Source organism: Taeniopygia guttata, chromosome 4A (assembly GCF_048771995.1).
Source record: "Taeniopygia guttata chromosome 4A, bTaeGut7.mat, whole genome shotgun sequence".
NCBI classification, from domain to species: domain Eukaryota; kingdom Metazoa; phylum Chordata; class Aves; order Passeriformes; family Estrildidae; genus Taeniopygia; species Taeniopygia guttata.
The window spans coordinates 313,056-324,701 of record NC_133029.1 but is presented as its reverse complement, the minus strand read 5'-3'; the positions used below and the strand labels follow the sequence as shown (position 1 = coordinate 324,701).

At 59.9% G+C, this 11,646-nt stretch overlaps 1 protein-coding gene across 1 annotated transcript; it reads right to left on the bottom strand.

Annotated features, from left to right (window-relative positions):
• Nucleotides 1-1,004: 1,004 nt before the first annotated feature.
• Nucleotides 1,005-4,084, bottom strand: ZIC3 (Zic family member 3). The gene is made up of 3 exons (XM_030272369.4): nt 2,838-4,084; nt 2,022-2,185; nt 1,005-1,533 (listed from the first exon to the last, which is right to left on the bottom strand). The coding sequence occupies exons 1-3, from the start codon at nt 3,871-3,873 to the stop codon at nt 1,351-1,353; spliced, it is 1,383 nt and encodes a 460-aa protein (XP_030128229.1). The 5' UTR covers nt 3,874-4,084; the 3' UTR covers nt 1,005-1,350.
• Nucleotides 4,085-11,646: the final 7,562 nt, after the last annotated feature.

Here is an 11,646-nt window from a genome sequence, read left to right as displayed (position 1 = left end):
AGATGTTCGATCTCGATGCCTCTTCTCTCCTGAAGACGGGAAGGTTTTTCCGCATCCTAGTCAGAAATAAAAACAGAACAAAACAAACCAGGCGATAACGGAGACAGTCCTGCCCGCCGCGAGGTCGCCCCGGGACCCCGCGGCAAGCAGCTCGCTGTCGGCGGGCCGGTCCGGCACGGGTGCGCGGCCCCACAGCCTGCGCTGCCCGGTACTCACCGGTACTCACCGGGCACTCACCGTCGGGACCGCCCCGCTGCCCCCGTGGCTGCTCCAGCTCGCCGGCGCCGTGCCCCGACCTCGGCCCGCTCGGGAAGCCGCCGGGCGGTGCAGGGCTGGGACAAAGGGGCAGCAGAGAGCGGCGTGGTGCAGGGCGCTTCCCCCGGCATCGCCGGCTCCAAAACAACGGCCCGGCCTCGCTGGCAGCGCCATCCGGGCCCGCGACGGGACCCGCGGCTCCCCGAGCCCCGGAGGAGGTCAAAAACGGCTCTTTCCAAAACAATAAACTTTTAATGCTAAGGCAGTTATAACCAAAAGCTGTACAGAGTTGGATTTTTTTTGTTTGTATTTTCTTGTTAGAAAACAATTTTTTCTCCCCCATAAATATTGTTCAGTTCCCGGCACTTTGTATCAATAATTAAATTACGAACGATAAATATGGCATCATGGGTATGTATTTACAAAAAAAAGTTATTACAAAAAGGCAACTGTTATACTAAACGTCACAATCTGGGCAGAATAAACACCACATCCTCATCCTGAAAAATACTGACCGACCCCATCAGACGAGAATACATTCATGTGTAATGCTTGGAGAGAGAAAGAGAAGAGCAGAGAAAGAAGCAGCAGGAGAGATAGAAAGGAAAGTTCAAGACATAACAGGACTTTGGCACGGTTTAAGACTGAAAGTTTAAACAATCACCACTAAGGCGAAGGAGAATTTTCATCCTCATGTCAACATCCCACCGAAAGAAAGAAAAAAAAAATTAAGAAAAATAAAATAAGTTGGGAATTGGAAGAAGAGAAACCCAGGCAAGGGACGGGGAGTGAAACCAAAGAAATGACTGAGACTGAAAAAAATTACAAAAAAAAAAAAAAAAAAAAAGAAATCTAATCCTGAGAAAAGGACATGGCTAGTCCAGCGTCTGGGCTTGCAAAAAAATAGTAATAATTATAATATAATAATAAAAGACCCCCCTCCACATCCTGGCAGTTAAGTAGGTGTAGCCCTATGTGGTCGTCGGTGTGGAAACTCCATTTCCGTGGGAGCGAGCTGCAGTTGGCTTGGTTTGTCCTTTTTTTGCCTCGTTCCCTACGCATTTGGTCCAGTCTGTGGCCGGGCAGCAGCTGCCTTCACACATACCACTCATTAAAATTGGGGGGCAGTCCAGGGTTATGGCCGGGGTTACTCTGCAGGGCGGCCGGCGGCGTTTTAGTGGAGTCCTTACTGCCGGCGGAGCCCACCGCAGGCGGGGTGGAGGACTCGTACCCCGAACTGGCTGCAGGGGAAGAGTCCGACCCCTGGGATTCGTGCACCTAAAACCAAGAGGCAGAGATGGGAGCGAGCTCGGGGCCTCCGGCACCCCGCGGGGCTGCTCCTCCATGCAGGATGGACACATGGAGCAGCGGCTGGGCCCTGCCCGGCCAGCGGGCAGCTCACGCCCGGCCGGCCACCGAGCACCGGCGACAGACGCCGGCCGCGGCCCCCGGACACTGCTGCAGCGTCCTGGCCGGGGGCTGCGGCATCCCAGCACGAGGGGCTGCAGCCACAGGCCGGGCTGCACTTGCACAGCCTGCCCGCACTTAGCCCCGCTCCGCAAACCGGGCAGCGCCTGCACCAGCGGAAAAGAAACTGCGCCATTTCCCCGGGCTGTGCTCCAGCCACAGCCTAGACAGCGGGGACGGCTCGGGCCGTGCTGGAAACAAGGAGCTCAGCTCTGCTCTGGGGGAATGAGCCCTGAGCACACCAGCGACTGAGCATCACTGCTCAGGGAGGAAAGGGCTGGAGCACCGGCGTGATTTACCTTCATGTGTTTCCTAAGTGAGCTGGGGTGGGTGTAGGATTTGTCGCACACCTTGCAGATGTAGGGCTTGTCGGAGGTGTGGACGTGCATGTGTTTCTTCCTGTCACTGCTGTTGGCGAAGCGCCTGTCGCAGCCCTCAAACTCGCACTTGAAAGGCTTCTCACCTGTGAAATTTAGAGAGGGTGAAGGAGGGCCGTTCCTCTCTCCATCCCCACCCGCCTCCTCCAAGGACAGCATCTGCCCTGCTCGCCCCACCTTAGGGATGCACAAGCACCACAACAAATGAAGGGGAAGATGGACAGCAAGATTTGTTACGTGTCGGATAAATTTGGATCAGCCTTTATGACTTTTAACTCACCTCCCGCCAGGCCCACGCTGGGCTCCAGCAGGGAAGGCGGCTGGGCGAGCTTGGGAAAGGAGAAGACCCGAGATAAATTCAGCGGTTCGGACAGCTTTACAAGACCTACTCGAGGATACAAGCCAAAGTACGTTTGCTTCCAGCCTTCCCCCTCTCTTCCCTCCACCCATGCAGGAGGGCTGAAGGAAAGTCGGGGCTGCAAATAAAAATACTTTGACAAAAGTATCGCCGATTTAATTAGAAGAGACGCCAATCAGGCCTAAAAATAAGAATAAAAAAGGAGCGGAAGTCACCGAAAACGAGGTTTCATTTGCATTTCTATGGTTCCCTCCGCTCCGGAGGCCGAGAGCGGAGGCAGCGCCGCGCAGCTCACACGCCGGCCGCTGCCGGCCCGGCCCGTCCCCGCAGCCCCGGAGCCCCCCGTCCCGGGCGGGGGAACACACGGACACGGGCCTTACCTGTGTGCGTCCGCTTGTGAATCTTGAGGTTCTCGGAGCGGGCAAAGATCTTGCCGCAGCCCGGGAAGGGACACGGGAAGGGCTTTTCCCCCGTGTGCACCCGAATGTGGTTCACCAGTTTGTATTTCGCCTTGAAGGACTTGCCTTCCCGCGGACACTCGTCCCAGTAGCAGATGTGGTTGTTCTGCTCCGGCCCCCCGACGTGCTCCATGGTGACGTGGGTCACCAGCTCGTGCATGGTGCTGAAAGTCCTGTCGCAGCTCTTCTTGGGCCGGCTGAGCTGGCTCTCGTCGAGCCACTTGCAGGACAATTCTTGCTTGATGGGCTGGCGCATGTACCGAAAGAAAGCGCCGGGGCCGTGGTGGTGGTGGTGGTGGGCCGCCACGTTCATGCCCATATTCATATTCATGTGGTTGTAGTTGTGGAACTGGGCGCCGGCGTAAGGGTCCGTGCGGGGGCTGGAGACGGCCCGGTAGGGATCCGGCCGCCCGAAGAGGTCCCCGCGCAGCCCCAGGTGCATCTGCCCGTTGTCCACGTGCCCGTTGGGGGACGTGTGGCTCGGGCTCTGCTCGTGCAGCCCCGGGAAGAGCAGGTAGCCCGGGGTGTCCGGGATGCCGCCGGGGCCGTGCAAGCCGCCGGGGGAGCCGCCGAAGAGCCCGTGCTGCGCCGTGCCGGAGGCGGCGTCCGCGATGCCGGAGCTGCGGTTGCGGAACAGAAAGTCGCGGGTGGAGTTGAAGGCGGCGGCCCCGCCGTAGGAGGGCACCTGGCCGGCGTGGTGGTGGTGATGGTGGTGGTGGCCCAGGGCGCTGGCGTAGCCCGGCGCCTGCGGCGTGAACGCCGAGCTCTGCCCGGCGGCGAGGTCGTGCGGGGCCGCGTTCAGCTTGAAGGCGGCGGCGTGCGAAGAGTCCCCGAAGGGGCCCAGCCCCATGCCACCGCCGGCGGCGTCGCGGCCCGGCATCTCGTGGTGGCGGGGCGCTGCGAAGCCGCCCACCCCCAGCGCCGGGAACTGCGGCCCTCCGTCCAGCAGCATCGTCATGGGCGCAGGGCCGTCGGCGCGGCGGCAGCCTGCCCGCCCCCCCTCCTTCCGCCCGCCCCCAAAAAAGTACAAAACCACCCCAAAACGCACCCCCACTCCGCCCCCCGCTGCGGGCAGGCGCGGCCCCGGCCGCGGGCGGGCAGCGAGGCGAGCACCCCCGACTGACACAAAAACAAAACAAAACCAAACCAAAAAAAAAAAAAAAAAAAAAAGAAGATAAAACCCCCAAAACTAAAACCCCAAAAGCCAAAGCAGCCACCCGCCCCCCGCGCCGCGCCGGTCGGGCCGGGCGGCGCAGCAGGGCAGGAGGCGCGGGGCGGCCGCGCTCCCGCTCGGCGCCGTCGGGGCTCTGCCGGGGCGGCCGAGCGCGCCTCGCACATAAACCAACCCCGGCCCGGGCCGCGCCGCGCCAATGGGGGCCGCGCGCCGCCCGTCACCTGACCCGCCGCCCGCCGCCCCATTGGCGGCGCCGCGCTTGATTGGCACGCGCCCCGCGCCGCCGCGGCCGCTGATTGGGCGCGCGCGCCCCGCAGGTAGAGCGGGGTGGGGGGGGGCCCGGGCGGCGGGAGCGCCGCGGAGCCCGCGCCTGGCCCGGCCCGGCCCGGCTCGGCCCGCCCTGTGCCGCCGTGTCCTGCCGTCTGCCGCCCTGTCACGGCCGTGTCCCGCCGTGTCCCGGCCCGGCCCGCCGTGTCCCGCCGTGTCCCGCCGTGTCCCGGCCCGGCCCGCCGTGTCCCGCCGTGTCCCGCCGTGTCCCGGCCCGGCCCGCCGTGTCCCGGTCCGGTCCCGCCGTGTCCCGCCGTGTCCCGGTCCGGTCCCGCCGTGTTCCGGTCCGGTCCCGCCGCGTCCCGCCGCCCGTGCCCTGCCAGCGCCGCCCCACGCCGCGCGGGATGCTCGCCCTGGGCGGTGCGGCGGGGCGGCGTAAAGCCGCTGCAAAGCCCCCGCGTTGGTTCAAAAATAAAATTTAATAATAAAAAAAAAAAAAAAAAACAGAAAGAAAGCTAAAGCCGAGGCTGTTTACAGTTTATTTCTGTATACATACATACATTTATATACAATCATATATACTTTATATATCTGTTTCAGTTTTCTATTCATTTTTACCCTTACTGATTAAACCCGAGAGCAGAGCCGCCCGATCCTGCCCCTCCGCCTCGGTGCGCAGCGTGCCCGGGCCGGGGTCACCCCGCCGGCCGAGCCCGGCCCCTTTCCTCTGCCCCGTCCCCCACCCCGCGGGGGGCGGCCGAGCAGCGCCCGCCACGGCGGCTCCGAGCCGCTTTCTTCCTACTCTCGTTCATTCTTTCTCTTTCTTTCTCTCTTTCTCTCTCATTTTTTCCTTATTTCTTTCTCACTTTCTCTCTCATTTTTTCCTTCTTCCTTTCTCTCTTTTTACCCCCTTTCTTTGTTTTTTATTATTTTATTTTTTTAAATTTTATTTTGCAAGGGAAATGTTCTGCCTTGGAATAATTATCAGTTGCAGACAGCGCTATAAATCCACTCATTTTCTGTTCTGGAAAGCATTTGCAAAGAACTATAGGGAGCAAGAGTGAAAATAAAAGGCAGAAAGAAAGATGGCTGTAATTGTTATATCCTGAGGTTTGCTGAGCCCCCAAGTCTGGTTATTGGGCAGGTCTCAGGCTTGCCACCGGCTCTCTGCAGGAAACGTAAAATCTGATCAAGTTCAGAGACGCATTGAGAGCCCGCTTCAAGCAGCGCTTTATTACCGCGGCCCTTTCACATTCTTCCCCCCAATCAGCCCCGGGAAAGGCTTCGTCTTCTTTATTTTAAGGATTGCAGGGGGCGAGTAAAAGAAAAATTAAAAAAAAAAAAGTGAGAGAGGAAAAAAAAAAAAAAGAAGAAAGGGGAGAAAAAAAAAGCCACCAATATAAAATCTCCCCGAGAGATAGCACCAGTGCCCGTCAAACACTCAAATTTCCCAGGCCACAGCCGCCAAGAACAGTCCCAAAGTTGGAAGGTGAGTCCGCCGCTGCCGTTGGTGCACGATGGCTACAGAGCAGGAGGAGGGAGCGCGGGGACCCACCGGGGCACCCACCGGGGCACCCACCGGGGCACCCACCGGGGCGGTCGGGGCCGCCTTCGTGCTCTCCCCGCTCCAGCCGCGGCTGTTCGCGGGCGGCGGGAGAGCCGGCGGGATCGCAGCCCTCGCCGCGGCTCGACCGGGAGCCCGGGCTCCGGGAAGCCGAGACAGGGCCAGGGGTAGCCGGTCACATCGGCCCCCGGCGGCGGCGGGGCGAGGCCCGCAGCCGCCTTGCTGCTCCGCTGAGGCTCTACCTGCCTGTCTCCGGAGGGCTGCGCCGGGGTCATTAATTATAATTACCTCCCGCACGTGTAGGGTTTTCTCGACAACAACCAACCCGCAATAAAAATTAAAAAAAAAAAATAATAAAAGAAAAAAAAGGAAAGAAAGAAAAAAAAAAAAGGGAAAAAAAAAAAAAAGGCCGGGGGAAAGGGGGTGGAAATTCAATTATTCCCGTCAGCTGAGCGTCGGGGAGGGCAGCGCCTCTGATGTCGCCGACCTGGAGCGACCGAGGGCGAGTGACCCCTGTTTGTGCGGAGGCCTCACGTGCGGCATTGTGTCCCCCGTGGGTGGGACGCGCCGGGCCGGGCCGGGCCGGGCCGGTGGCGGAGCGGCGCTGCCCGCCCAGGTGCTCACACCACGCGGGGCTGCGGCTGCCCCGACCGGGGGGCGTGGGAAGGGAGGCGCGGGTGTGGGCTGGGAAACCCTCTGGCGTGGAGAGAAAGAGCGAGTGTGGCTCCACAGAGGCAGAAGATTTTTAAAAAATTAAATTTAAGTTGTTTTTCGCCTAAAAAAAAATCTCTCGTCGGCAATGGCGCGACCGCTAGGCTTCGAGAAAAATATCCCGAGGGGTTGGGATTAGGGAGAAAAACGAAATGATCGTAGCTTTGGACGAGGAATCCCCGTTTCGGGACGGTTTGCTGGCCACAGCCTGCCTAGTAGTTGTGTATTGCGGACCGGGCTACATCAATTAACCTATAAATCTCTTTTTATACGTTTCCCACTTCTACTCTACCAACTTTGCCTGGGTGTGTGCACCCGGCAGCATCCGCACTGGCGTTCTGTCACTATTTACACTCCGTCGCATCCTGACTGGAATTTGCCAGTTCGGGGAGCAAAAATTGTATAAAACGAGGTGGGGTTTTTTTTGTTGGTTTTTTTTCTTTTTTAAGGCATTGTCTGTGTAGCCTATGATCGTTTTTCCCTTGCTGAGCTTTCGGAATATATGTGTGTGTGTATATATATATATGTATACAAAAATATATATATTGTACTTTATTTTATCACTTCAGTAATTTCCATTTTTATTCAGCGGTATTTCTGGCCAAACTCAATTCATTTTCCAGAAGTCGTGGTACCTCTCATCTCTTCCATTTAAAATCTATCTCAATTGCAAACGTGCAAACAATAACAACCGTAAAAGTAGTCTCCAGGTTCCCTTTTCCCTCCGTGCTCGCAACGTGAGGGGAAGGCAGAGAAAGACCCCCTGCTTTACGACAAGAACAAATATTGTGCAGTTCTCCCACCTTTTTGTTTTTTGTTTTTTTGGTGTTTTGTTTTTTTTGTTTTGTTTTGTTTTTTGTTGTTCTGTTTTGTTTTGTTTTCCTTTTAAGTGTTTTTGGAACTTAAGAGCTGCAAAAATTTGAATGCCCTGGGAAGGGTTGGGGGTCCCTCCGTGCCCAGAGCCCGCCGGGACCTCCCTGCCGGGCTTCCCGGGGATCCCGGGGCTGAACGCTGCCCCGTCCCAGCACCCCGGTGCGGTCCGGAGAGCCTCTCCAGGAAGAGACCGCGAGGTCTCGGCCCTCCAGCGCAGGAGGAAAACGCGGTCCCCAGCGGGTGCCCACGCTTTATGGTACATTTATGGCAGGGGCAGGTGAAGTTTCAGCAACGGCTCCAGGAGCGCCAGATCGGAGGCTCCGTGGATTTCCCTCGTGCCTTACACCGAGGATGCGAGGAAAAGGCAGAACAAACCCGGGATAACAGCAACAAAAGTCCCCTCGCGCTGAGCTGAGAGCCGGCGGCGAGGGGAATATTCCATCCACCCTAAAGAGCTTTTAAACCGCGCTGTATCGCGGTTAAATGAATATCCTTAACAAGCGTAAAGACAAGTAGTTTTTCTCCTGCCATAAACATATTGCATCTCCGGTGTAATTATATGCAAACCAGGAGCGAACGAGACATTTCCATTGTAGCTGTCACTCAGCGGAGGGGGAAGCACATGTACATTTGAACTTCAGAGATCCGGGCTGGAGTAAACAGGTCTGAACTTCGGCAAGGGGAGGGGGCGAGGAATATCAAAGGCCAGGCGGAGGCAGGCAGAAAGACTGGAGTGGCGAGGAAACGTAGGTGCCAGCGGGCTCCCCTGCATCCCGGGGAGCCGGGCCGACACCGACGCTGGCAACCTCGCCCGGGCACCAGAGCTTGTTGCTCGTTTTGTGGTGATGGGGAGAAGTTTCCCCCCTAAAATGAAGATCACCGTTCAGCTGCGTGGGAAATATGCATCGGGCTCGGAAGCGAGTGGGAAAACCACGAGGACGGGTTCAAGTGCTGCAGAATAAATTGTGTCCTGTCGCCCAAATGGGGCCGAGGCAGACCTAGGAGCAGGGAACAGCGGGTGTCGCAGCCCTGCGGGAAGCTGAGGCGGCTCCCTGCACCTTGGGGTGCCCACACACCGGAGTCAGCCCATGAAGGGCCACACTCTGCAAGGAGGAAACACCCACTCCTCATCTCCCCCATCCCTCGCTAAGCCATCAGGAGGAGGAACAGTGCAGACCCGCGAGCGGACAGCGGGCAAGCCGGGGCCTCGGCACCCCAGCCCGGCCGAGAGCATCCGTGCCCTCCGACCGCCCCCTTGAGAACCCCCCCGCGCCTCCGAGAAGCAGAGAGGGTGGGGGAAAGCGGCGAATATCTCAATCAGCGAGGAGGTGACCTGTGACCCGAAGGGTGGCTCTATTGTCCCGCTGTTGCGGGGGACACAGACTTTAGGCAGTCTTTCTGCGTGACTGAGCCCTGAGGGGCAACCGCTAGCCCAGGGCTCCGGGGAGGCATCCCGGCCTCGGGCGTCGCCGGGCCGGCATCAGACACCGGGGCAGAGCCGCTCCTTCCCCAGCGTGCCGAGGCCGCTGCCTTTTCGCCCCGGCTGTTCCCGAGCCCGCGCCCGGAGTACGCGGCCCTCTCCTGCCCTGGGCCTTTCTCCGCGAGCCGGGCGAGGCTGGGCAGACCCTCCCCGCCCAGTGGCGAGCACCGGTGAGACAGAGAGGCCCCGATGGGTGACCCTGGCCGTGCTGAGTTGGGGTTTGACGTTTAGAGATTATCTGAGGAGCCTCTGGGGATAAAGCCAGAGGAAGAATGAGGAGGGGCTGTCCCGGGAGGAGCCCTCGCCCCCGTTCCTCAGCCCGCCGGCCCCACGGGCGGAGCGCTGCGGCGGGGCCGGGCGCGGGGCGGCGCTGCGGAGCGGCCGGGGCCGGCCCCGACGGCCGCCGAGACCCCCGCGGCTGCGGGCGCTGCCCCCGCCCCTGCCCGCGCACGGACGGGCCCCCCGAGCCCTGCCCGGGAGGACACGGGGCAGGCAGACGTGGGGCTCTGTCCCGGTACCAACCCCGCTGCCGCCGTGTCCGGGTCCCGTGTCTCCCCGGGGCCTCACAGCAGGTGTGAACACTGGCAACAAAGCCCCTTCCCGGGGACAAACCGCCCCTTTCGAACCGGCACCCCTGGGGGCTCTAAACAGCGGTCTCTAGCTGCTGGGGTCAGCCCCGGGAAGATGCCGAGCTCCGGGGAAGCGTATTCAAGCCCATCCTGGGTACCCTGCTCAGCCTGCAGCAGGTCCCAGGCGGCTGCGGGGACAGCCGGGCTGTGCCGGGCTTCAGCGCTCTTCTCGTTGCCGGGAGTCCCAGGAGAGAACGTGGGGCTTCCTCTCGCTTCCAGCCCTTCTCCCTCAGCGCTGGGCGCAGCCGCTGCCCGGAGCTGCAGGGTCGGCACGGGAGTCACCGCTCCCTGCGGCCCCGGGCGGGGACACGCCGCCGGCCGGGACTGCCCCGAGCGGAACCGCTCGGTGCTCGGGCGGAGCCGCTCGGTGCTCGGGCGGAGCCGGGCTCTGAGGGGCCGCAGGTGGGCCCGAGACCGGGGGTCGGGTCACGCTCATCGGCGGACACACCGGTAGCGGGCACCGTGGGTGTCTCCCGCAGCCGGCATTCCATTAAGACGGGGACACGATTTCGCCAGCCCCGATGATGTGTTGGAACAAGGTGTTGAACGATTTAAAGTATTTTAAACAATTAAAACGACGATTTTCCGCTACTCATCTTTCGCCATCCTCTCTCCGGCCGCATCGCCCAGAGACTCGCCCCCAACGGCCCAGGGTTTTCCCCAAGGTGTCGGGGAGAGGACCAAGCTCCCCTTCTCTTTCCGGCCCAGAACACATCCCCGACGGTCCCCTTGGGTGCTCTGCTCATCCCTTTTTTCTCCTGTGTTCTTTTCCTCCTGGGGACAGGCGGTGCCCCCGCATAGCTGTGGGTCTGACCCGCTCCTCCTTTCGCCCCTGCCTCGCTCGTTTCACCTCAACGAGGGCATCGCTCCGGCGGCCCCTCCAGCCCGGGCACCGTGGGTCAGCGGGAGCTGGGCGGCCGTGGCTCCCGGGGGGAACCGGGCTCAGCCCTCGCTCGCTTCCCTCGGTTAAACAGCCCTGCAATAGGAGCCGCTTTCACCGGCAAAACCCGCTCGAAGCTTTGGGGCCAAGGCGGGTGAATCACAGCGGTGCGGAGTGGGGCGAAGGCTTCTGCCCCGGTGTCCGCCTCTGCCCGGGTCCGGCTTGGCACCGGGGTGGTTCATGCCCTGCCTGTGTCCGGGGGCTTCGGGGACAGCCAGCTCTATTCTTGCTGCCGACATCCCCACCCAGACGTCCCCTCGCGGGTCTGACTCCCTCCCCTGTGTATTTTCGCTGTGGAATACCCCAGGCCCCGCTCTGCGGGACGCGGGAGCACACCCCGGGCGCTGGGGGCAGCGACGGCCCCCGCGATACGATCCACCCGCCTGTGAACGATGTGCTTGCCACGGGGTGAAAGAGTCGAACCCTTTTAAAGGACTTATATTCCCCTGGCCGGAGAATCAGTTCCGTAACGAGAACCTGGTCGGGCAGAGGCGGGGCAGACGGCGGTGGAAAAGGTGCGTCGATTGATCGAGCCCGGAGGGGGCAGTGCCGGTGGGACGGAGGGCATGCGGCAATCTGGGCTTCCATGAGGACCGCACTAAAATCAAAATCTCAAAAAAGAAATAAGGGGGAAAAAAAAAAAAAGAAAGAAAAAAGAAAGAAAAAAAAAGCGATCAAGAGAGAGAAACAAGATAAATCCAAAACGCAACCAAGCAAAGGGAGCAAAGGGAAAGCCCCATCGCAGCCCTTCAGCTGCGGCTCCCAGATGAAGGCAGCTCGGTGCCCTCGTTGCGTTTCAATTCTCTCGGCAGGGCTGCGAGCCCGCGGAGCCGGCGGGTGAGCGGTGCGGGCAGGGCTGCCCGCCACACTCCACATCCTCTCAAGTTTTCAAAGCCAGGAAACAGCCATTTCCCGCTACCTTCGCCCGTTCCCCAATAGATTTCAAGGAGTCCACGTTTATTTTAAAAACTCTTCAGAGAGCCGTAGTAAATTGAGTTTGCTTGTAGCTACAAAGGAGAAAGTTAAGCATTTGTCTATGTTGTTGTATAGGCAGCCAGTTGTTTTAATTAAAGGGTGGGGATCCGTGATATAT